Source organism: Schistocerca cancellata, chromosome 12 (genome assembly GCF_023864275.1).
Source record: "Schistocerca cancellata isolate TAMUIC-IGC-003103 chromosome 12, iqSchCanc2.1, whole genome shotgun sequence".
Lineage (NCBI taxonomy): Eukaryota > Metazoa > Arthropoda > Insecta > Orthoptera > Acrididae > Schistocerca > Schistocerca cancellata.
Genome location: NC_064637.1, coordinates 157,507,887 through 157,535,716, shown reverse-complemented (window position 1 = coordinate 157,535,716; position 27,830 = coordinate 157,507,887). Strand labels below are relative to the sequence as shown.

The 27,830-nt window shown below is 43.8% G+C and overlaps 1 protein-coding gene across 1 annotated transcript in view; it reads left to right on the top strand.

Moving 5' to 3' along the window:
* The window catches only part of LOC126109546 (translation initiation factor IF-2), a 719,414-nt gene that overhangs the window by 478,610 nt on the left and 212,974 nt on the right, over positions 1 to 27,830 (top strand). The window contains exon 2 of the mRNA XM_049914562.1: positions 5,344 to 5,487. Coding sequence (XP_049770519.1) covers positions 5,344 to 5,487 — 144 coding nt within the window. The remainder of the gene's footprint in view (positions 1 to 5,343; positions 5,488 to 27,830) is intronic.

Here is a 27,830-nt window from a genome sequence, read left to right as displayed (position 1 = left end):
ACTGTACAGTTAAAAGGAAGTCACACTTGATCAAGGTCCGTGTCACTTTCCATGTTTAACCAGACATAACGTCTGAGAAAGGAAAGAAATAATAATCGTAATCGTAATAATAACAACAATTATTATCAGAAAGTGTCATTCGAGCACAGCAGAGGTGAACCTATTAAAAAATAATCATATATCTGCATTATGGTGCAATATGACAAACACAACTAGTTCACAAATAACCACGAGTGTGACTGCAGTTATTGGCATTGAGCAAATACTTGTACTTCACTACATATGTTTTTGCAAATCTACATCTACATGGATTGGATTATATTGTATGATAACCGGCGGCCTAGAAACGAAGGAGAGGCTCCGGCCCCGCTGCAGCCGCAGTGGTCCACAACCCCACGACGACTATCGCAGTCCACTTCACCCCTCAACCGGCCCACACCGAACCACTCTTTCAGGGTTATTGTGCGGTTCGACCTCCCGCGGACCTTCCCCCCCCCCTCCCCCCCGGCAGATGGTTCATCGAACCACCTTCACAATTCTCTATTACTCTCATGCAGTACAGCGCGCGGAATACACTTTGGGCTTTCTTAGGAAGTGGTACTTCTCTTTCACGAATCTTACATTTCCGTTTAGTTGTTGCTTGCCTTTAAAGAATTTGATGGGTTTATCTACATGGTGTGCACCTGCAGGTGTCCGTTCAGTTTGATAGGCTTCAGTCTATCGTTAACTAAACTCTCCAAACAAAGACTAAATTGTGAATGTTCCTCATTATTCAAAAGAATGCTGGTAAATCCTAGTGTCAATTAATCAATTTCGTGTTTACACAATTCGTACTTGCGTTTAGAGGTAATGTGGCTGATAGGAAATGAGAGAGATGCCAACAAAGAATGTATTTAGATTAAATTCACATCTTTTTCCTTGCGAGGACTTCATACTTTCGACGGAAAAGACACTCTCAGTGAATCACTTCCGGGGATCTCTTGCAACCACTGCGAATCAGCCACTAACCGATGCGAATCTCTATTAGATCCGATTGTTTGACTACATGCACTAGAATTCCACTTGTAGCTGCCCCACTGTATTTTTCGTGACTCTGGAAGCCTGTCTGAAATCGGGATGGACATTCAGAATGGCTGTGAATCACAATTTATTCTGGTATTCAGTGTTGCAAGGATGTGGCGGTCGCATTGTCAAGTGGCTTATTGTCATCAGTGGTTGTTAAACGTCTGGTAAGCAGCTGACCCAGCGGGCGATCGGTGACAGTAGCTGCGTGATGAAATACGACTCCTGAATTTTCTCGCCATTCCTGCTGACAGTGTTTACTGGTCAGTTCTTGCGAAATAAAAGAGCAAATTAATGTAAAAGGAGACTTCGCGAAACAGTCTATACGGTGATATAGGTTAAGGTCCAACGAATGACACCCCGCAGCCATTCACTCTGGTGGGTCCCCGTTTGCGAGTAATTGGAAAAAGAATTTCGCAATTTCGTGTGAAGCTATATAGGTACTAAAAATAATGACAAAATACTGGTTGCATAGCGTAATGGTTAAACAACTGGCTCAGGCCGAAGAGGTTGTTGGTTCAAATCACATCAAGTACGTTGTAACATTTTCATTTTCAAATCTTTATCGAAATGACTTATCACTATTTTTATTCAGTTAATAGGTTTACGCGCACTTTTTTATTTATATCGTTTGTCACGTCATTTTAAACAGCGTTTTCACATCTTCAGTTACTCTTATTTTTTATTGCAAAATCTTTGCGCATCTGAATTTAATGACTTTATTTATCTATCAATATATTTATACATTTGAGAATGCCGACCTGTCAGTTAAAAACCAAAAGACGAAATAATCTACGTATATGACTGTGTAATACTGTCAAGAATGTATTTTTCGTAACAAGAATCACTTTTTTTTGGTAGTCGTCATACAGGCATTCTTACCATAAATTCGTTTTGCCTTTGGACAAACTAACGTGGAGGATGACTCAAGCGAAAGCAGGGATTATGAATAAAACGAAATTCAAGCAAAATGAGAAACAGAAAAAAACGCATGCAGTAACATGAACGAAAATGTGAAGTAAATCGAAGTTAATATATGGCAATAATCAAAATCACATAAACAAGTGGTCCAAGTGAAAAAAGAATAGCAGGAAAAAAATGAGAGCAGTGATGTGACAAAGGAAGAGAAACAAATTACATTTAAACCATTTAACTGAATAAAAATAATGATCAAAGTCATTTGGATAAAGATTCCAAAATAAAAAATTCAAAGGTTCCAACAAGATTTGGACCCACCTCATTTTACATACGAGGTCAGTATCATTACGCCACACAGCCACACCAATCTCAAACTTACTACCATATCTAAAGCTATAGACCATCACACGAAATTCCGAAATTTTTCCGTCGGTTACTGGCAACCGAGGGTGGATAGCTGCAGGGTGTGATTCCATAGACCTTTAATATACATCACTGTATAGATTGTTTCTAAAAGTCGATCCCACCGTTTGGATCCCACCTTGTTACTTCATGAAAATGAGAATCTTCGTTCACCGGAAGACTGCTGCTTGTAGTAAGACATATAAATATTTCAATGAAGACTGGCGTCTCCCCCACCCCCTCTGTTACTACGGCTGCAGAACAGACTTCTGTGGAGAAATGGACCAATCCAGTTTCTAGACTGAAGGCCCAACGTTGAAATCATGCAGTTTCATTGTGAGTGGCCAAGAAAAACATTAAGACACACAACCGCTTAGAAACAACCCGAAAATCCCTCAGGGGATGGCATAAAGGGCATCAATGAAACTAACCCTTTCCCTGAGGCGTTGGTTCCCACACATTTCGCGGTCGAAAACGCCAGTTCGCAGCGTGTTGTGCGACAGGAAAGCGTCCTTGACAACATCTGACATTCACATGTTGTGTACATAGTTCCAGGTAGTCAGCGCATACACAACTTTCCCACTAGAGCGCGCCCCGCTAAGCACAACAGAGCAGGCGCAGCGCTCGTCCGTCTCCGCACTACGAGATGGCGCTGCCATAGAGACGGACCAAATTCTGCTTCCGCCGATCCGCATGTTAATATGTAACGCAGCCAATGAGATTGCTGCTAACATAGAACCTTTTCTCCTCACAGATCACATTTGCGCAGTGATACATGAATGCGTGAGGTATTATAACTTGAGCACAGACCTCCGATTAGTCGATCTGCATCAGTCTATGCCAGTCTGCATCAGTCTGTACCAGCCTGCATTAGTCTGTACCAGTCTGTTCTAGTTCTACATTTGTCTGTACGAGTCTATAGTCAAGTTTCAGTCTGCGCCTAATAAGATTACCATATTCCTGTACATAACCATGAAGATAAATGTATAGACACTTTTGTCAAGTATCAGAGATATATGTGAGAATAAGATTAACGTACCAATACCAAAGGAACTTCAGACTGTCAATTGTAAATAGCATCCAGAACCAAGTTAAGTAATTTTTATGCTTGTTATTACTTTAATAAATGTGTGTGAAAATTAATCAAGTTCTGTTTAAAGTTGGTCACAGTCAATCTGCTACTCTAAGCATGCAAGTGGCATTTCTATCGTCTGACCTAATGGCAGAAGATAAACACGCCACGATAAGACCACGAGACATATTGCTGACACTCGCCTACTGCATTAGAGCGACAAGTCAAATAATCTGATGGTGTGTGTACTGAAGGTCTTACAGTACGCACACCACACCACATAAGGGTTAAAGGTGGACCAATGCATTGTTAACTTGTTCAATTTATGAAGCGTTATCTGTTGAATGAATCACCCCTTTTCTCTGAAATTGTAATAATTTGTGTGTCTGTACACGCAAATCACATCCACCAATTTCCGTGCCATTCACATAGTGCCTTCTTGGTGCGTCGTTCCTTTTTTTGTCTTAGTGTGTTTTTACCTTCCCTCTTGAACCACCCTGTATTTCAATCCACTTTTTTTTTTTTCATCAGTCTACTGACTGGTTTGATGCGGTGCTAACCTCTTCATCTCAGAGTAGCACTTGCAACCTACGTCCTCAATTATTTGCTTGACGTACTCCAATCTCTGTCTTCCTCTACAGTTCTTGCCCTCTACAGCTCCCTCTAGTACCATGGAAGTCATTCCCTCATGTCTTAGCAGATGCCCTATCATCCTGCCCCTTCTCCTTATCAGTGTTTTCCACATATTCCTTTCCTCTCCGATTCTGCGTAGAACCTCCTCATTCCTTACCTTATTAGTCGACCTAATTTTCAACATTCGTCTATAGCACAACATCTCAAATGCTTCGATTCTCTTCTTTTCCGGTTTTCCCACAGTCCATGTTTCACTACCATACAATGCTGTATTCCAGACGTACATCCTCAGAAATTTCTTCCCCAAATTAAGGCCAGTATTTGATATTAGTAGACTTCTCTTGGCCAGAAATGCCTTTTTTGCCATAGCGAGTCTGCTTTTGATGTCCTCTTTGCTCCGTCCGTCATTGGTTATTTTACTGCCTAGGTAGCAGAATTCCTTAGCTTCATTGACTTCGTGACCATCAATCCTGATGTTAAGTTTCTCTCTGTTCTCATTTCTACTACTTCTCATTACCTTCGTCTTTCTCCGATTAACTCTCAAACCATACTGTGTACTCATTAGACTGTTCATTCCGTTCAGCAGATCATTTAATTCTTCTTCACTTTCACTCAGGATAGCAATGTCATCAGCGAATCGTATCATTGATATCCTTTCACCTTGTATTTTAATTCCACTCCTGAACCTTTCTTTTATTTCCATCATTGCTTCCTCGATGTACAGATTGAAGAGTAGGGGCGAAAGGCTACAGCCTTGTCTTACACCCTTCTTAATACGAGCACTTCGTTCTTGATCGTCCACTCTTATTATTCCCTCTTGGTTGTTGTACATATTGTATATGACCCGTCTCTCCCTATAGCTTACCCCTACTTTTTTTCAGAATCTCGAATAGCTTGCACCATTTTATATTGTCGAACGCTTTTTCCAGGTCGACAAATCCTATGAAAGTGTCTTGATTTTTCTTTAGCCTTGCTTCTATTATCAGCCGTAACGTCACAATTGCCTCTCTCGTCCCTTTACTTTTCCTAAAGCCAAACTGATCGTCACCTAGCGCATTCTCAATTTTCTTTTCCATTCTTCTGTATATTATTCTTGTAAGCAGCTTCGATGCATGGGCTGTTAAGCTGATTGTGATTCAATCCACATCACTTCGATAAACTTTGTGCACACGGTGAACAGAGCAAGTGGCTCTTGTTCCCCAGACAGTGACAGAGTAGCCCGGCTGATCGACGTGTGTCACCGTCGTGTGTTGCAGGCCTGGGGCAGTACCTGGGCGCGCCGTGCGTCGACGACTGCAGCCCCTCTCTGCCGCACACCTTCTGCGACCCCGTGACGCAGGTGTGCGAGTGCGAGAAGCACTACCCCGTCAAGCTGGGCGCCACCAAGGGCTGCGCCAAGCGTGAGTACTGCCAGCACTACACGCGCTTTGCCTAATACACACACACACACATACACACACACATACACACACACACGGCGTAGAAGGAAGTAGAGTGGCCCTTCCTGGGGCCCAGAGGGCGTCCACTGTGAAACCCTACCCACTGGGTAGGCGACCAGGGCAGCGCCAGATATCGGGATCGGAGCGAGCCACCACCACCTAGAGATAAGGCCGCGGCGCGAAATTCATAGCAGGTCGTGACGTCACTCCAAGCGGGCCACCATGTTGTGTTTCGAAGCGTTTGTTTATCTACACGTTTGTTGGATCGAGAGCTATATTCGTGGTTAAAACTAGCGATTACAGTGTTTACGTGTAGTGAAGCTACTGTGAACATGGTTTACAAGTGTTGTGTGCCAAGGTGTCGTGGGAATTACGGAACTCGACCGAAAGTAATGTTGATTTCCTTTCCGAGAGATGCGAATGTGCGTTGGAAATGTCTTTCAGCGATTCATCGGGCCAATTTCCAACCCACTGAGCACACGAAGGTATGTAAAAACTATATGCCTAGTACAATTATTATTTTTTTCTGGTGGAATATCTTGCTTTTGGATACATTTGACTAAAATTGTAAGCAAAAGTTCGCAGTAAATAGGCCTAGTATTCGTTATCAAGTGGCTTTATTTTGATTTTGAAAACGAAATATAAATTTGTGGCTCGTGTTACTTTTTATTCGTGTTTAAATTTCTCTGCAGTTCGTATTTTGTTACGCATTACCGTTACGTTTTATTCTCTATTTGTGAGTGGGTGTTGTTTTTCACTCTCGCATTAGTTAGCATGAGTGCTAACGAATGTTGAAACTGCTGTTTTCTTGTTTAAAAAGCGATCTCTCTGTATGAAGCATATCTGTTTTATTTTTCGATGTGTCAAACAATGGAACAAATTAATCTAGAAATAGGTTAAATTTATTATTGACGTTTTTAGCTTGACACATTGTCTCATTCCAACTGCTGAAAATGTCTGCTGAAGGTTTGTAGATTTTCACTGTTGACTTATGCTCAAAATCTGCCATATTTTTACAGGAAAGAAAATTTACATTACAATAACAACGCATAATTGTTTATGTGAGGTGAGTTAAAAGTGATTGTTTGCTTGGGGAATGTACTCGGCTTTCCTGAGGGAGCTCTATAAACAGCTACACAATATTTACTACTAAAGGCAGAGGAATTTAATATTATACACTGTATTAGTGCAGAATTTTTCAAGTGAGTGTAAATAATAGTTGTCTGGTCCAGAAAGAATGTACTTTATCACAGTGCATTTTTCACAAGTGTACCTTGTTTTATCATGTATATCGCAATATTATTTACATCCCGCACTCGTACGTTTTCACTGGCTATTGATAAGTCTTATGCAGTTACATTACCGGTAAAAAAGAATTATAAACTATAGTTTCTGCTATATCGCGATTGATAAAGTTACTTATTTTAACCATTCGGCAAAGTACTCTCCTCTTTGCATGGTATCATTTGCCAAGATCTCGTTTCGTTATCTCCAGCGGTTTACGAGATATGACAGGCGTTATGAATATTTCATTCCCGCGCGTTGCGATCGGAAGTGAAGTTGCTGCAGATGCTCAATTTTTTCGAGATTGGAAGCAGATATTGATCCAAAGTTTTACGAAAATTTCAAAACCTCATCTGTATTTCATACTCAGTAATAGAATGTGTAATATGCATCAAACACAAATTCATAGCGACCCCTATTTTTGATGGCAACGTTCTCAAATTTGATACTCATCTGTGAAATACCACAATAGTTATGACCATTATCGAAATGATTGGCACTTCATCATGAAGCTGCCATACAAAGCTAAAAGTATTTCAGAAATTAATTCTTTTTTACGGAATAGGTTCTGTAAAACCGTTTGACAAAGATTTGCAGGCCGTGCGTCTCGATTCTTTAAGCGCAGCGCCAAGCCAACCCTGGCCCGCTTTGCGTGACGTCACAAGAGCGCGCCGCGGCCTTCTCTTTAGGTGGTGGTGAGCGAGCACGAGTGGAATGTTGCGGGTTGCATACTTCACAACTCAAGGCGCCGCTGTTACGTCAGTGTTAGCAGGCTACCGTCGTTCCCGCTGTTAAGTTCCTCGACTATGACGAGTCCGAGAACCGTGGCGCTGCAGTCGCTTCATGCCCGTGGACTCGCTCACTACCTTAACATGCGATCCATCTTCCGAAAGAAGAAAACCGTAATTTGGGAAACCCTTTTTTCAATCCATCATGTTACATTTAAGGTCTGAAGCCGATTTGGTAGCTCCGTTAAATATGGCACTTCGAGAACAGCCGTTATACTTTCTGATTTAGTCAGCACAACTGCTATTTCTCTTCAGACGAAGTGTAAACAGCTTGTAATGGTACTTGAATTACGTAACCAACACAGCACCTCACCTCAACCTCTCGATACCAGCAATACTCTAATGAGTTTCTATAAAATAGTTAACATATTTCTGTGACAACATTCAGATTTGATGTCATTAATGTAGAGGTACTTCGATACATCGATTGTATATATTGCAATGATATTATTCTTATGTGTATTCTTTCTTTTGTCACTATGATCTTTAACGTACTTGTAACTCTGACTTTTGGGCGTGTAACCGGTTGTTATAGAGTCAAGCTTTGGTCGTCATGTTAAAAAGATGCAAATTGTAGACAGTTTATGAAATGTGAACTTCAACAGTGAGGAAGATATTTTCAAGTATGTTTTATATTGTGAAGTGATGTTTTGGAACGAGTTCAAATGGTGCAAATGGCTCTGAGCACTATGCGACTTCTGAGGTCATCAGTCGCCTAGAACTCGGAACTAATTAAACCTAACTAACCTGAGGAGATCACACACATCCATGCCCGAGGCAGGATTCGAACCTGCGACCATAGCGGTCGCTCGGTTCCAGACTGTAGCGCCCAGAACCGCACGGGCACTCCGGCCGGCTGGAACGAGTTACGTGATATTGCAACAAAAGTAATAAAAAAGAAGTGTAACTTAAATTCGGAGTGCTGATTACTTTTTTACATCACCATTGCCCTATCTTGCAGAAGTTTAATCTTCAAGAATGGTTTAAGAAACACATCTATAAAACTTTAGAATATCGCAGAATAACACCTAGGCCTCTTTGCATCCGAGCTTGGAATCATCACTACCTAGATTTTCGACGATTGAGCCATGAGTTCACAACGAGACTAGCGTGGGAAACACGAAAAGGTGAGTCCCTAGTTTATCCATTATTTCAAAAAAAAATGGTTTAAATGGCTCTGAGCACTATGGGACTTAACTGCTGTGGCCATCAGTCCCCTAGAACTTAGAACTACTTAAACCTAACTAACCTAAGGACATCACACACATCCATGCCCGAGGCAGGATTCGAACCTGCGACCGTAGCGCATTATTTCAAGAAACGGCTTCATTAACTGTGCTCTAATGACACCTGCCACATAATATAACTTTGTTGTTGCCCGAAAATGCAATATTTAGCAGCGTGAGCAACACTACAATCATAATTAATTTTTGACCTTTGTTGTGGTAGGGTCGTTAGAAGCTTCAGTCTAATATTTCTATTTCACTGTACAAAAAGCCACTCCGTCCATTTCAGCCAAAGCACGTTTCAAAATCGGTTGCGTTTACATGGGAGCGAAAACCGGTTGCGGAATTGGAAGACCGGCAACTAAAAGCGGATTTCCAGAATCGATTCTGAAGTGTTTACATCGGTTTATGAAATCCGGTTTTGAGAGCCGCATGTAAACGAGGTGATTCTCGCTTATTGATGAACTCGGTAGTGTGAGGCTAGCCGTGATGTACCGTCAGTGTGGAAGACGAGTACACGATACAGCTGCTGTAGAGCAGCGCTGACAATGCGAAGTGGCTGACTGTTGGAATCAGATGGCCCTTAACGAAGCTGTGTTTTGTTGGACTGAAGGGCTGACGCAAAGTAGACAGTCGCCAATTGCAAATCTGGAATAAGTTTCACGCTGTAGTCTACGTTTCAGACGAAATACGTACACGTTTCGTCCAGTGCAAACAAAATGGTTTTATTCTTGTTTATTCCAATATCTCAATGAGAAAACACGTGTACTGCGTCAATTGAAAACTGGGCAGGGCGAAACGTCACTGTTATTTGCGACAAAAAAGCGCGCTATTTCTGTATGCATTAGGTCACGGCGAGTTGCGTTTATGAGTTAACAGCGAGCTGTGTAGTTTATCATTAATTCCTGTAATTTATTTTAATAATTAATCATCATTCAGGGATTGCACTTCATCCTCATGCCAAATTTTTTGCTACGGTCGTTTCGAACTACGTAACTCCTCGAAAGTGTGTAGGCACGGTCTTTCACAATTTGATACGCACTTCTAGATACACTCCTGGAAATGGAAAAAAGAACACAGTGACACCGGTGTGTCAGACCCACCATACTTGCTCCGGACACTGCGAGGGCTGTACAAGCAATGATCACACGCACGGCACAGCGGACACACCAGGAACCGCGGTGTTGGCCGTCGAATGGCGCTAGCTGCGCAGCATTTGTGCACCGCCGCCGTCAGTGTCAGCCAGTTTGCCGTGGCATACGGAGCTCCATCGCAGTCTTTAACACTGGTAGCATGCCGCGACAGCGTGGACGTGAACCGTATGTGCAGTTGACGGACTTTGAGCGAGGGCGTATAGTGGGCATGCGGGAGGCCGGGTGGACGTACCGCCGAATTGCTCAACACGTGGGGCGTGAGGTCTCCACAGTACATCGATGTTGTCGCCAGTGGTCGGCGGAAGGTGCACGTGCCCGTCGACCTGGGACCGGACCGCAGCGACGCACGGATGCACGCCAAGACCGTAGGATCCTACGCAGTGCCGTAGGGGACCGCACCGCCACTTCCCAGCAAATTAGGGACACTGTTGCTCCTGGGGTATCGGCGAGGACCATTCGCAACCGTCTCCATGAAGCTGGGCTACGGTCCCGCACACCGTTAGGCCGTCTTCCGCTCACGCCCCAATATCGTGCAGCCCGCCTCCAGTGGTGTCGCGACAGGCGTGAATGGAGGGACGAATGGAGACGTGTCGTCTTCAGCGATGAGAGTCGCTTCTGCCTTGGTGCCAATGATGGTCGTATGCGTGTTTGGCGCCGTGCAGGTGAGCGCCACAATCAGGACTGCATACGACCGAGGCACACAGGGCCAACACCCGGCATCATGGTGTGGGGAGCGATTTCCTACACTGGCCGTACACCACTGGTGATCGTCGAGGGGACACTGAATAGTGCACGGTACATCCAAACCGTCATCGAACCCATCGTTCTACCATTCCTAGACCGGCAAGGGAACTTGCTGTTCCAACAGGACAATGCACGTCCGCATGTATCCCGTGCCACCCAACGTGCTCTAGAAGGTGTAAGTCAACTACCCTGGCCAGCAAGATCTCCGGATCTGTCCCCCATTGAGCATGTTTGGGACTGGATGAAGCGTCGTCTCACGCGGTCTGCACGTCCAGCACGAACGCTGGTCCAACTGAGGCGCCAGGTGGAAATGGCATGGCAAGCCGTTCCACAGGACTACATCCAGCATCTGTACGATCGTCTCCATGGGAGAATAGCAGCCTGCATTGCTGCGAAAGGTGGATATACACTGTACTAGTGCCGACATTGTGCATGCTCTGTTGCCTGTGTCTATGTGCCTGTGGTTCTGTCAGTGTGATCATGTGATGTATCTGACCCCAGGAATGTGTCAATAAAGTTTCCCCTTCCTGGGACAATGAATTCCTGGTGTTCTTATTTCAATTTCCAGGAGTGTAGATTGGTAGATAAAGTTTTACATATGAGCCCGTCGTTCAACAAGGCTACGGATCACCAATGTTGTTGGTGCCGGCGCTTGTAAATGTACTCGTATGTATATACAGGGTGTTTCAAAAATGACCGGTATATTTGAAACGGCAATAAAATCTAAACGAGCAGCGATAGAAATACACCGTTTGTTGCAATATGCTTGGGACAACAGTACATTTTCAGGCGGACAAACTTTCGAAATTACAGTAGTTACAATTTTCAACAACAGATGGCGCTGCAAGTTATGTGAAAGATATAGAAGACAACGCAGTCTGTGGGTGCGCCATTCTGTACGTCGTCTTTCTGCTGTAAGCGTGTGCTGTTCACAACGTGCAAGTGTGTTGTGGACAACATGGTTTATTCCTTAGAACGGAGGATGTTTCTGGTGTTGGAATTCCACCGCCTAGAACACAGTGTTGTTGCAACAAGACGAAGTTTTCAACGGAGGTTTAATGTAACCAAAGGACCGAAAAGCGATACAATAAAGGATCTGTTTCAAAAATTTCAACGGACTGGGAACGTGAACGGATGAACGTGCTGGAAAGGTAGGGCGACCGCGTATGGCAACCACAGAGGGCAACGCGCAGCTAGTGCAGCAGGTGATCCGACAGCGGCCTCGGGTTTCCGTTCGCCGTGTTGGAGCTGCGGTCCAAATGACGCCAACGTCCACGTATCGTCTCGTGCGCCAGAGTTTACACCTCTATCCGTACAAAATTCAAACGCAGCAACCCCTCACCGCCGCTACCATTGCTGCACGAGAGACATTCGCTAACGATATAGTGCACATGATTGATGACGGCGATATGCGTGTGGGCAGCATTTGGTTTACTGACGAAGCTTATTTTTACCTGGACGGCTTCGTCAATAAACAGAACTGGCGCATATGGGGAACCGAAAAGCCCCATGTTGCAGTCCCATCGTCCCTGCATCCTCAAAAAGTACTGGTCTGGGCCGCCATTTCTTCCAAAGGAATCATAGGCCCATTTTTCAGATCCAAAACGATTACTGCATCTCGCTATCTGGACATTCTTCGTGAATTTGTGGCGGTACAAACTGCCTTAGACGACACTGCGAACACCTCGTGGTTTATGCAAGATGGTGCCCGGCCACATCGCACGGCCGACGTCTTTAATTTCCTGAATGAATATTTCGATGATCGTGTGATTGCTTTGGGCTATCCGAAATATAGAGGAGGCGGCGTGGATTGGCCTCCCTATTCGCCAGACATGAACCCCTGTGACTTCTTTCTGTGGGGATACGTGAAAGACCAGGTGTACCGCCAGAATCCAGAAACAATTGAACAGCTGAAGCAGTACATCTCATCTGCATGTGAAGCCATTCCGCCAGACACGTTGTCAAAGGTTTCGGGTAATTTCATTCAGAGACTGCGCCATATTATTGCTACGCACGGTGGATATGTGGAAAATATCGTACTGTAGAGTTTCCCAGACCGCAGCGCCATCTATTGTTGACAATCGTAACTACTGTAATTTCGAAAGTTTGTCTGCCTGAAAATGTACTGTTGTCCCAAGCATATTTCAACAAACGGTGTATTTCTATCGCTGCTCGTTTAGTTTGTATTGCCGTTTCAAATATACCGGTCATTTTTGAAACACCCTGTAGAAAGTGATTACGTGATGATGATACAAACTTTCTTGGATGATGGAGAAGGATAAATGCATCAGTTGAACGTAAAGGTCCTCTTCCGAAACAAACGAATCGAGAGTTATGATACCCGTTCTGACACCTCTGACTGTGGAGTACGTGTATCGGCACTGTTGCTGCTAAGACTGTAGCGTAGGCAGCTTTCAGAGGCGGTTACTATGGGCCAAAACAAGGAAAAATGTACAGTAAACATGAGTTCTTAAACACATACATTAAGAGGTAAGAGCACTTGTTCAATAGAGGAGATCTGCTTCACATTAGGTATGCATTTTAGAGCCCATGTTTACTCGACATTCTTTCTCGTCTTCGTCCATACTACCACTTCCGAAAGTTGGCTACCCTGCAACCCTAGTAATAACAGTAGCGGTACACGTACTTCACTACCAGAGGCATCTGAACGGGTTTCTTTTATAACTTAGACTCGTTCGTTTTCGCTAGAGTGACCCATACGTTAAATTGGTATATTTATCCGTTCCTATCGCCCTTGAAAGTTTGTAACATCATCACGGGCTCAGCATGTATAGATACATATTTACAGGCGGCGGCGCCTGTAACTCCGACGCTCTGTAGCATGGGGTGACGTTTCGGAAACAAGGGTTCCTACGTAAAACTTAATCTAATAAAGGGCCCTCCACAACCTTTATAAGAGTTTGACATGAATTGTGAAACACCCCGTAGATATGCCCTCATAATAATACCCCTTCCTATCTATGAAAACTGGCCCACCTCCTACCGTAACGCGATCCCACCTCACTTCATGAACAAGTTAACATTTGAAACTTCATGACACATTAAAACCGTGTGCCCGACCGAGACTCAAACTCGGGACCTTTGCCTTTCGCGGGCAAGTGCTCTACCAACTGAGCTACCCAAGCACGACTCACGACCCGTCCTCACAGCTTCAATTCTGCCAGTACCTCATCTCCTACAGTTTTAATCTGTCAGGAAGTTTCGTATCAGGGCACACTCCGCTGCAGAGTGAAAATCTCATTGAAGTTAACTTTTGCTTAGCGTAACGCTAAATAGTGCTTGAAGAACGTGTAAGTTCACTTTCATGATGAAGTTTCTTACCAATAGAACTACTAATTAAGATCTGAAAAGTTCAATATTTTCACGTGCCCGGCTGCCCTGTGTGCTGAGTGCTATGTTTACATCCTGCATACTTTTAGTACGACCATACGACTTGCCATACTCTGATTTTAATGTAGATATTACCGAACAGTGACTATGATAAACAACACTCAACGTGACGCGACACAGACACAAAAAAAAAACTAAATTAAGCACACGTATCTCACCTATTTCATAGCACGTATTTAAGCTATTCGATAACTCTGAGGCAGTACTAACTGAGGATCGTAAACTATCTTCTTACGTGAATCAGTAACCATCGTTGCTGATCAGCAAATGTGTCCATACCAGATACGACACACTCAAATCGTAGGTGTTTCTTGATGTCAAATTATTCTGCAGAATCGAGCCTCAATACGAGTGCACCAGACGAGAGGTTTCATGAACAAACAGTATTTACGTCAATTAAGAACCATTATTATCGCCTCGGTGCTTTGTCTAACAAATAATATTACGCGGTGAGTATTACGAATGGAATCTTAACGATAATCACTGTAAACGTATAAGAATAGAATAGCTGTATGCTTCGAGATTGTCACGTCGGTAACAATAAATAATTCTCAGCGATACTGAAACTGTAATAAAACATTTTTCTTTGCTTTCAGCCATTTAGTGTGATGTAATATCTCTCTTCTTTCGATAACATAAAAAACGCATGCAGTTTAACATTGCCGCATATGTATACAAACACTGTAATTATTTCAGTTGAAAATATTTCTCTGACTTTGTTTATTCCTACGATACTGTTAGCGTAGATGAACACCTCTGGGAGTACGTCAACCTTATCTGTGAGCGCCAAGTACAACAATAAGTAAATTGCGTAAGGTTAGTTTTCTTGTCCTAATTTGAATTAATTTTTATCCTGGACTTCTCTTAATCTTTCCTTTTATCTTCGTGTATACTTTCTGTAGTGCGTTAGTCGTACATATATAAAAGACTTCAGTTTTAAATTTTATACTTCGCGACGAACGCACTCGTTAAAAATTTTTTCTTTCTTTTTCCCTCTCCCTTCTTTTATTAAATTTAGATTGCAAGTGCCATAAAATGTTTCTTTCCTGTCTTTTGCTCTCACTTTAAATTTCCTTTGCCACTCTTAATGAACGCTGCTCGTATCGTTAGAGACAATTCAGTGATTGGGTCTGTCTTCAATTAATTACGGTTGGATACAACAAACGTTCACCTGCTCTGAATTTTATCAACCCTCGTCTTTCATGTAATACATTCAACCATTCTAGTCACAAAAATCAGAACCCGATCTCTTTATATTTTTATAATTTCAATGTGGGCGTATCTTTTTTTACATTTTATTGAACTATGGAAAATCCAGGATGGATCATTTGTACTTCATTGATTATTCATCTAATAATGATGCACCTCTTATAGTGAATGTGATGGATTAGTGCCAGCAAAGAAACTAATCCCCCTTCATCTGAAGCGAATCTCACAACAAAAACAAAACAATACCCTACGTGCCACCGTCACTTGCAATTAACAATTACACAACGATAATCAAATCTCTGTCTCTTCAGACGTTGACAGTTCGCGAAACCGCTAGTAAAATCTGATTTTATAATGGTCACTCATCATAGTGAATTCTCAAAATTACAAAATAGCTTGATATGGTTCCAAAGTTTCAGGGTCGAAATCGATCTATGCGATAGGGCAGATCTCGGCTGTCAAATAACAGACGCTCTATGCAGTACAAACTAATAGCGCTTCCTGGACACCATTCGCCACGGACTGCCGCAACAACGACAATCACTGCACCGACACTTCACCTCGCTCGGGTACAACAAATCCCCACCAGTCATGAAATAAAATATAGCACGCTCTCAAGTACCTTTTTTTTGTCATCAGTCTACTGACTGGTTTGATGCGGCCCGCCACGAATTCCATTCCTGTGCTAACCTCTTCATCTCAGAGTAGCACTTGCAACGTACGTCCTCAATTATTTGCTTGACGTATTCCAATCTCTGTCTTCCTCTACAGTTTTTGCCCTCTACAGCTCCCTCTAGTACCATGGAAGTCATTCCCTCATGTCTTAGCAGATGTCCTATCATCCTGACCCTTCTCCTTATCAGTGTTTTCCACATATTCCTTTCCTCTTCGATTCTGCGTAGAACCACCTCATTCCTTACCTTATCAGTCCACCTAATTTTCAACATTCGTCTATAGCACCACATCTCAAATTCTTCGATTCTCTTCTGTTCCGGTTTTCCCACAGTCCATGTTTCACTACCATACAATGCTGTACTCCAGACGTACATCCTCAGAAATTTCTTCCTCAAATTAAGGCCGGTATTTGATATTTGTAGACTTCTCTTGGCCAGAAATGCCTTTTTTGCCATAGCGAGTCTGCTTTTGATGTCCTCCTTGCTCCGTCCGTCATTGGTTATTTTACTGCCTAGGTAGCAGAATTCCTTAACTTCATTGACTTCGTGACCATCAATCCTGATGTTAAGTTTCTCGCTCTTCTCATTTCTACTACTTCTCATTACCTTCGTCTTTCTCCGATTTACTCTCAAACCATACTGTGTACTCATTAGACTGTTCATTCCGTTCAGCAGATCATTTAATTCTTCTTCACTTTCACTCAGGATAGCAATGTCATCAGCGAACCGTATCATTGATATCCTTTCACCTTGTATTTTAATTCCACTCCTGAGCCTTTCTTTTATTTCCATCATTGCTTCCTCGATGTACAGATTGAACAGTAGGGGCGAAAGGCTACAGCCTTGTCTTACACCCTTCTTAATACGAGCACTTCGTTCTTGATCGTCCACTCATAATTCCCTCTTGGTTGTTGTACATATTGTATATGACCAGTCTCCCCCTATAGCTTACCCCTACTTTTTTCAGAATCTCGAACAGCTTGCACCATTTTATATTGTCGAACGCTTTTTCCAGGTCGACAAATCCTATGAAAGTGTCTTGATTTTTCTTTAGCCTTGCTTCCATTATTAGCCGTAACGTCAGAATTGCCTCTCTCGTCCCTTTACTTTTCCTAAAGCCAAATTGATCGTCACCTAGCGCATTCTCAATTTTCTTTTCCATTTGTATATTATTCTTGTAAGCAGCTTCGATGCATGAGCTGTTACGCTGATTGTGCGATAATTCTCGCACTTGTCAGCTCTTGCCGTCTTGGGAATTGTGTGGATGATGCTTTTCCGAAAGTCAGATGGTATATCGCCAGACTCATACATTCTACACACCAACGTGAATATTCGTTTTGTTGCCACTTCCCCCAATGATTTTAGAAATTCTGATGGAATGTTCTCTATCCCTTCTGCCTTATTTGAGCGTAAGTCCTCCAAAGCTCTTTTCAATTCCGATTCTAATACTGGATCCCCTATCTCTTATAAGTCGACTCTTGTTTCTTCTTCCATCACATCGCACAAATCTTCACCCTCATAGAGGCTTTCAATGTATTCTTTCCACATATCTGCTCTCTCCTCTGCATTTAACAGTCGAATTCCCGTTGCACTCTTAATGTTACCACCCTTGCTTTTAATGTCACCAAAGGTTGTTTCGACTTTCCTGTATGCTGAGTCTGTCCTTCCGACAATCATATCTTTTTTGATGTCTTCACATTTTTGCTGCTGCCGTTTCGTCTTAGCTTCCCTGCACTTCCTATTTATTTCATTCCTCAGCGACTTGTATTTCTGTATTCCTGATTTTCCCGGAACATGTTTGTACTTCCTCCTTTCATCAATCAACTGAAGTATTTCTTCTGTTACCCATGGTTTCTTCGCACCTACCTTCTTTCTACCTATGTTTTCCTTCCCAACTTCAAGTACCTTAGAGCTGGCCAATAGTTCCACTAGCTTTACCTGCAGGAAAAAAATCTTATCCATCATTCAACAAAAATCAGACTACATAACTAACTATAGTGCAGCATGTGAACTGCAAGAGATACTTCATAAGCTATGTCGTTCCTTCAAATTCACTTATTATAATCATCATCATCATCATCATCATGTAATAAGTGGATTTGCCTCATGGTTACAAAAGAACTTTTGAACTAACTTCCACACAAACAGATAACCGAAAACAAGTTTTTTGGAGCACATCGAAATTCCAAGGCAGCTTTATCGCTCCAGACGTGCTAACCGCATTCACTAGGCGCAGTTAGACTTACTGCACGAGACGAGTAGTAGGAGTAGTTCACCAGCGTCTTCCCAACAAGACGATCTGCCTTGGTTCGTGACAAAAAGGGAATTGCCCGTCCTCCATTTATTTATTTATTTATTTATTTATATATTTAGCGTATGGCTCATAACATCACAGTAAAAATTACAGAAACAACACGATTTTTTAAAAAAAATACATATGTATAAACAGAGCAATAAATAACAGTTTGTATATATCCTGTGGGTCACCCACGTATGCCCTTAGTGGGCATTCCTGCACGATGTGTTTGACCGTCTCTCTCTCAGCGCCACAGTCGCAAGCGGCCGAAGGAAGTTTACCCCGTCTGTGTAAGGAGTCGGCGCATCTCCCACAGTTGGTTCTGATGCGATTAAGAGTTGACCAAACTTTGCGAGGGCAATCAAATCCTCTTGGTTTACTAAAGATGCATGGCATACTGTGGCAGTTTACTGCTGTTCTGCTCTCCCATTCCTCTTTCCATCGGTCATTTATTTTAAAGTTGGTTTGGTGCAGAGCCTGTGCGGTCTTTAGTGGAGGATGCCTAGACCGGAGTCCTCCATTTTAATCTCAACATGAACCATCTTTCGAGACAAACATGCATCACTTTTGAAATGCTACAATATTAAAATTTTTGGAGGTGATGTCTGTCGATCTCTGGATTCAGCCGTAGCCGCCGCACTCTCTCTGTCTTATTGCAACGCTGCCCATCTACAGCTATTCACGAACTGGATTTCTGAAAAATATTTACACCGATTAATTAGACAAATATTCAGTTACCACTTTACGTATTTTCGTTTAATAACTTTTCTGTTACATTTCCCCATGACCAGTAAAACACTTTTATATGGTGGAGCCATTCTACACTGTACAGTATGCACTTACATGGATATGATGTCTGTTCTTTCAGTCATCTAGAACGAAATTAGAACTATATATTAATACCGTCAGCTGTTGACAGGCGTTGATATATATCAATGGGGACCAGGACTTGAACCCGGGATCCCCTGCTTTCATGGCAGACGCTCTATCCAGCTGAGCCACCGAGGGCACTGAGGATAGAGTGACTGAAGGGACTATGTCGCGCATGCCTCCCACGAGACCAGTACTGGCCATGACCTTCCTCTTGTGTGCGGATCCACATATATTACACGAACTCCTACGGAACTTGGTAAGAATGTCTTCCACAAGAAATCAGTTTGTTTGTTAGGGACATTACGAACGTAGTTTGTGGACATACCAGGTGAGAATGTGGGTCTCGCGGGAGCAGTGTGGAGTCAACGAGGACGTTGTCCGCTAAGACGGCTGACATCGTCAGAACTCAGCGGACTAGCCGAGGCCGACGTGTCGCAGCACTGCATCGCATTGCACAGGCTGCCGGGGTGCTTCCTCAGCATTGTGTGGCCCTGTGACGCAGACCGAGGTGAACGGGGACACTGTAGTTCAAAACAATAAATCATTTGGAAAGTTCTCGCCGAGTTTTAATATGGCACCTCCAGGCAACCACCCACTACAATATTAATTTTGCAGCCTTTCTTTTTCTGACTATCGAGTTCAGTTTTTAAATGCAAGTTTAAACCCCAGAAATTAGTTTTATGCGAAAATTTGCTTTCTACAGAGATGCCATAATTTTTCAGAACGTAAAATTCAGTTCTCTAACAGTTCGTTTTGTGTACTGTTGAAAAAGCTTCACAAAAGTATGTGATTTTTGCTGGATACAAAAATAAAATACTGTTGGCATTATTTAGTGAAATAAAATCAACAAGGAGTATTTAAACAACACTTATATAGTTGTCACCATAAATGTTATATAACAGAAATTAAATTTTCAAACGATGTACAGCTTACATCTTGGTTTAAAGAAAGGGGTCTCTGAGACCACACCTCATAGTGTACATCACAGAAAAGTCACTTCATGAGTTAAGGGTCTAGACCCGGAGGTACGAGGGCCAAACAGCTGGCCCTGCACGACCTGTCCACTTAGAGCGGTAAGTAATGCTGAGGCACTCACTTGCCTCTCGACTGAAATGTGGTGCCGTCGTGCATAAACAGTACATTGGTTCGAGTCCGGAGTGGGACATTATGAAGCAGGCCACCCAGTTCGTGTTCCCAGCTTGTGAATACATTCTGCCAGTCACTCGCTGTGGAATAACATGCGGTCCAAACACTATGACTATACCACACCGACTGTTCACTGCAATAAGATATTGATATCTTACTATCGTTACGCGAGGATTCTCTTACACCCACACCTACATGTTACGAGCATTCACTATACCCACACGGATAAAGAGGCTTTCATCCGTAAACAGCACCACTGGCAGAAATTCTGGCATCCAGGGTAGCCTAAAGGTGTCAGTTCCTGTACCTTCCGCACGCGAAAAGGGTAGAAATGTTGTCTCCATAGCAGGCACCTTACAGTTGAACGAGGAACCTCTACAGTGCCAGTTACAATATGGGTATCTTATGGTCGGATCCTCATCTACCATTTCCAGGACGTTCTCAACACGCATGATGTAATGCCTACAACAACTGACGTTATGCATCGTAACGCGGGTATAGAGTAATTTCAGACAAACTTAATTCAATGTTTTACTCTTATTTTGATGCATATAGGCTATTAGACGTACGAAGTGTGTGCTGTTACTTTTGAATTACCCGATATTTACCTTTACATGAACGCGCAAATGTTATCTTCGACTTTTTTACTATTCTTTCATTGTTAAGCTGGAAGGTGACGATTTCATTGCGAGGCAGCAAAGCAGAATGTGGAAGTAGTGTGTTAAGAGTAAAATAATTTGTCCCATACCTATGCAGATAGTATTGTGTACCGTTACTTTTGAACTACCCTGTATTTACCTTTTCTTAAATGAGCAGTTGTTATCTTTAACTTTATTATTCTCAGATTTTCAGGACGCTGCCAGATTTCCGTATTCGAAAATCCCGCAGCGGTTTCAGTTTGTCACGGTCTTACCGTCGCTCACAAGCGCCTCCCACCGTATGTCAACTTCCCGTGTTAGTACACACCTGGCCGACTTCCGTACTCTACCCTTGCAACCACCGCAGGGTGTGTATAGATTCTCGATTTATGTTACTTAAAATTATCTTAGTCCTTTGCCATCTTATCATCTTAAATTTCTGTCATATTGACGTGTCCTTCCATTTGACAAAGTCTGCTTGGGAAAAGATTTTTAACGGGTCAATAACTACGTCAGTGTGTTGCGGTTTTAATTTAGTGTCCTCCATTTCACGGATTCCATATGGGTACGCTTATCTGCTTATTGCTCAGTAAGCCTTACGGTCTTGACATTTATTCGTAATGTTCAATGTGTGTGAATTCCGAAGGGACCAAACTGCTGAGGTCATCTAACTTAAACTAACTTATGCTAAGAATAAAACACACACACACACACACACACACACACACACACACAAACAAAATAGGGAGGACTCTATTGACTACGATGACTTATTTTATTTATTTTGACGACTTCCCCTCTTCAGGGATTTGATTTTTTACTACAAACGTTGCAGGTGTCTTGGTGCGTTAAAGTGGCACTGTTGCAGGCACGTTTTATTTTTTATTTTTTTCTGTCTATTTAAATACTTTACATAAGATCTGTAAAAGTATTCTTTTTTAAATTCTCGAAAAAATTTATTAAGAAATTTTAAGAGTCTTCTAGTATTTTGGTCATATATATTACATGAGTCTTTTCCTCCTTATGTAGTTCACAGAGGATGCTGTTTTAATGCAGCGAAACCGCTCGTGACAATAAAGAAATAACCAGTTACAGCTGTATCGCGGTTCTTTTACTTATACGAGGTGCATTCAAGTTCTAAGGCCTCCGATTTTTTTTCTAATTAACTACTCACCCGAAATCGATGAAACTGGCGTTACTTCTCGACGTAATCGCCCCGCAGACGTACACATTTTTCACAACGCTGACGCCATGATTCCATGGCAGCGGTGAAGGCTTCTTTAGGAGTCTGTTTTGACCACTGGAAAATCGCTGAGGCAATAGCAGCACGGCTGGTGAATGTGCGGCCACGGAGTGTGTCTTTTCATTGTTGGAAAAAGCCAAAAGTCACTAGGAGCCAGGTCAGGTGAGTAGGGACCATGAGGAATCACTTCAAAGTTGTTATCACGAAGAAACTGTTGCGTAACGTTAGCTCGATGTGCGGGTGCGTTGTCTTTGTGAAACAGCACACGCGCAGCCCTTCCCGGACGTTTTTGTTGCAGTGCAGGAAGGAATTTGTTCTTCAAAACATGCACCTCTTACCGTAGTGCCCTTTGGAACGCAATGGGTAAGGATTACGCCCTCGCTGTCCCAGAACATGGACACCATCATTTTTTCAGCACTGGCGGTTACCCGAAATTTTTTTGGTGGCGGTGAATCTGTGTGCTTCCATTGAGCTGACTGGTGCTTTGTTTCTGGATTGAAAAATGGCATCCACGTCTCATCCATTGTCACAACCGACGAAAAGAAAGTCCCATTCATGCTGTCGTTGAGCGTCAACATTGCTTGGCATCATGCCACACTGGCAGCCATGTGGTCATCCGTCAGCATTCGTGGTACCCACCTGGATGACACTTTTCGCACTTTCTGGTCGTCATGCAGGATTGTGTGCACAGAACCCACCGAAATGCCAACTCTGGAGGCGATCTGTTCAACAGTCATTCGGCGATCCTCCAAAAAAATTCTCTCCACTTTCTCGATCATGTCGTCAGACCGGCTTGTGCGAGCCCGAGGTTGTTTCGGTTTGTTGTTACACTATGTTCTGCCTTCATTAAATTGTCACACCCACGAACACAATTTCGACACATCCATAACTCCATCACCACATGTCTCCTTCAACTCTCGATGAATTTCAGTTGGTTTCACACCACGCAAATTCAGAAAACGAATGATTGCATGCTGTTCAAGTAAGGAAAACGTCGCCATTTTAAGTATTTAAAACAGTTCTCATTCTCGCCGCTGGCAGTAAAATTCCATTTGCCATACGGTGCTGCCATCTCTGGGACGTATTGACCATGAACGCGACCTCATTTTAAAACAATGCGCATGTTTCTATCTCTTTCCAGTCCGGAGAAAAAAAATCGAAGGCCTTAGCACTTGAATGCACCTCGTACACACATTCATTGTTAAGTTCAGCCGCTGTGCCTGCCCGTATTACAAAGTTCCATCTGACACAGCAGAAGTGCTTCCGAGTTAGCAGGCACACAATGCACGATACACTGGAAGTTGCCATATATGACAGCCAATTTTCAAGTTGCGGACAAAGGTGATAGTGTGGGTGTAGTTGTTGTTGGCTTCGAAAATCATGCGGCTCACAGCCACACCACATGGGGCATCAACACAGGATGTGTGACTGGACTGAAGATTTCTCGGCAGACAGGATGCAGTGTGTCGACAAATGTACACATAATTTCATCTGTGCTCAAGGGCAGTGATAACAAACGAATGAACACAATGGATGTTGCAGGTTGTTGGAAAACAAATTGACTCATCCAGTTGTAGTTTTACATATCGGCTGAATTACTCATTTGTTCTTTTGACCGAAACCATTCTATAGGAGCGACGGAATTAAAACAGTCGGGCAGAGCGCTGCATTCAATTCTGAGCAGAAATATTCGATCGTTTGGCCATGGTTAAATCTGCATTGTCGATTGCGCTCTGTTATCGCCAGTGGTCATTCCTGTTGGCGTTTGGAGGTGGGTAAAACCGACTGGTTAAAACCGATACCGGCATCTTAGTTCTGAATAACAGGTATTTTTCGGTATTGTTTGATCTCGGCTATGACACTTTACATTTTCCCAATAACCGAGGGGGAAAAATCCGAAATATCACTAAGCCATAGCAGCAGTGCTAGGATTTTCCGTTCTTAAATACTCGATTTTTTTAAAAAAAAGAAAAAGAAAAAAGAGCGAGTAATTATTATTGGTGATATTTCCATTGCTTTCAAATACACTCCTGGAAATTGAAATAAGAACACCGTGAATTCATTGTCCCAGGAAGGGGAAACTTTATTGACACATTCCTGGGGTCAGATACATCACATCATCACACTGACAGAACCACAGGCACATACACACAGGCAACAGAGCATGCACAATGTCGGCACTAGTACAGTGTATATCCACCTTTCGCAGCAATGCAGGCTGCTATTCTCCCATGGAGACGATCGTAGAGATGCTGGATGTAGTCCTGTGGAACGGCTTGCCATGCCATTTCCACCTGGCGCCTCAGTGGGACCAGCGTTCGTGCTGGACGTGCAGACCGCGTAAGACGACGCTTCATCCAGTCCCAAACATGCTCAATGGGGGACAGATCCGGAGATCTTGCTGGCCAGGGTAGTTGACTTACACCTTCTAGAGCACGTTGGGTGGCACGGAATACATGCGGACGTGCATTGTCCTGTTGGAACAGCAAGTTCCCTTGCCGGTCTAGGAATGGTAGAACGATGGGTTCGATGACGGTTTGGATGTACCGTGCACTATTCAGTGTCCCCTCGACGATCACCCGTGGTGTACGGCCAGTGTAGGAGATCGCTCCCCACACCATGATGCCGGGTGTTGGCCCTGTGTGCCTCGGTCGTATGCAGTCCTGATTGTGGCGCTCACCTGCACGGCGCCAAACACGCATACGACCATCATTGGCACCAAGGCAGAAGCGACTCTCATCGCTGAAGACGACACGTCTCCATTCGTCCTTCCATTCACGCCTGTCGCGACACCACTGGAGGCGGGCTGCACGATGTTGGGGCGCGAGCGGAAGACGGCCTAACGGTGTGCGGGACCGTAGCCCAGCTTCATGGAGACGGTTGCGAATGGTCCTCGCCGATACCCCAGGAGCAACAGTGTCCCTAATTTGCTGGGAAGTGGCGGTGCGGTCCCCTACGGCACTGCGTAGGATCCTACGGTCTTGGCGTGCATCCGTGCGTCGCTGCGGTCCGGTCCCAGGTCGACGGGCACGTGTACCTTCCGCCGACCACTGGCGACAACATCGATGTACTGTGGAGACCTCACGCCCCACGTGTTGAGCAATTCGGCGGTACGTCCACCCGGCCTCCCGCATGCCCACTATACGCCCTCGCTCAAAGTCCGACAACTGCACATACGGTTCACGTCCACGCTGTCGCGGCATGCTACCAGTGTTAAAGACTGCGATGGAGCTCCGTATGCCACGGCAAACTGGCTGACACTGACGGCGGCGGTGCACAAATGCTGCGCAGCTAGCGCCATTCGACGACCAACACCGCGGTTCCTGGTGTGTCCGCTGTGCCGTGCGTGTGATCATTGCTTGTACAGCCCTCTCGCAGTGTCCGGAGCAAGTATGGTGGGTCTGACACACCGGTGTCAATGTGTTCTTTTTTCCATTTCCAGGAGTGTATTTCATTGTTAGAGAAAATGGGAAAAGCCATCAGTGCTATCTTAATGACAATGCCGACAGAAATGAGCGATAAACACACAGTATAAAAGCTGATACAGATTTCCTAGACAATAATGTACCTGTGATCTGAGGTTTTCCCGGCGTATAGAAATCTTGAAAATTTCTCGGATACTCAGCCGGGTAGCGTCGTCCAAAAGCCGCGATATTTCGGCAAGTCGACTTCTTGCAATCTTCAGTCGAAACTGAAGATGCCAGTAAGTCGGCTTGCTGAAATATCGCGCCTTTTGGACGACGCTACCCAGCTGAATACCCGAGAAACTTTCAAGAATAATGTACTTGTTACTGTGTAGTGTGGCCGACTGACCGCATCTGCTGTGGATGGTACTTTGTCACTGTCGTCGCCGGACGTTAGTTGTATTACAGAACGGCAGCATCTCTTTCCTGGAAGTACACTGAAGAGCCAAAGAAACTGGTACACCTGCCTAATATCGTGTACGCCCCCCGCGAACACGCAGAAGTGCCTTAACACGACGTGGCGTGGACTCGACTAACGTGTGAAGTAGTGCTGGAGGGAACTGACACATTGAATCCTGCACGGCTATCCATAAATCCGTAAGAGTACGAAGGGGTGCAGACTTCCTCTGAACAGCACGTTGCAAGGCATCCCAGATATGCTCAATAATGTTCATGTCTAGGGATTTGGCGGCCAGCGGAAGTGTTTAAATTGAGGAGGGTGTTCCCGGAGCCACTCTGTAGCAATTCTGCACGTGTGGTGACTCGCATTGTCCTCCTGGAATAGCCAAAGTCCGTCGGAATGCACAATCGATGCAGGTGTTCAGACAGGATGCTTATGTACGTTTCACGTGTCAGAGTCGTATCTAGACGTCTCAGGGGTCGAATATCACTCCAACTGCATCTGCACACACCATTACAGAGCCTCCACCAGCTTGAACAGCTCCCTGTTAACATTAAGGGTCCATGGATTCATGTAGTTGTCTCCAAACCCATACACGTCCGTCCGCTCTATAAAATTTGAAACGAGACTCGACGGACCAGGCAACATGTTTCCAGTCATCAACAGTCCAATGCCGGTGGTGACAGGCCCAGGCGAGGCATAATGCTTTGTGTCGTGCAGTCATCAAGGGTACACGAGTGGGCCTTCGGCTGGAGATGCTGTATCCCATCGCTCGTGCGCCGACTATAGCCCCACGTTCAGACTCACTTAAGTCTTGATAACCTGCCATTGTAGCAGCAGTAACTCATCTAACAACTGCGCCAGACACTTGTCGTCTTCTGTAGGCATTGCCGACCGCAGCGCCGTATTCTGTTTACGTATCTCTGTATTTGAATACACATACCTTCACCAGTTTCTTTGACGCTTCAGTGTATAACATAACTTCCTGTGCTACAGAAGTTTTCAAAGTGCATTGCTGTTATATCTATTTAAATCTTTGTGAAATGAAGATTGCTATGTATCACGCACATAAATGAAAAAAGTTGTTGGGTGAGTTCCAACACAGTCTTTAAAAAACTTGGTCACAGATTTGTTTGTCTAGTACTACGAATAGCCTACCACATTTTGAAAGTGATAAGTAAACTAACCCCCCCTCCCCCATGAACCATGGACCCTGCCGTTGGTGGGGAGGCTTGCGTGCCTCAGCGATACAGATAGCCGTACCGTAGGTGCAACCACAACGGAGGGGTATCTGTTGAGAGGCCAGACAAACGTGTGGTTCCTGAAAAGGGGCAACAGTCTGGATGATTGACTGATCTGGCCTTGTAACACTAACCAAAACGACCTTGCTGTACTGGTACTGCGAACGGCTGAAAGCAAGGGGAAATTACAGCCGTAATTATTCCCGAGGGCATGCAGCTTTACTATGTGATTAAATGGTCCTCTTGGGTAAAATATTCCGGAGTAAAATAGTCCCCCATTCGGACTAGAAAATTTAAAAAGAAAATTTAAAAAGGGAAATGGATAGGTTAAAGTTAGATATAGTGGGAATTTGTGAAATTTGGTGGCAGGAGGAACAAGACTTCTGGTCGGGTGAATACAGGTTATAAATACAAGATCAAATAGGGGTAATGCAGGAGTAGGTTTAATAATGAATAAAAATAGGAGTACGGGTAAGCTACTACAAACAGCATAGTGAATGCATTATTGTGGCC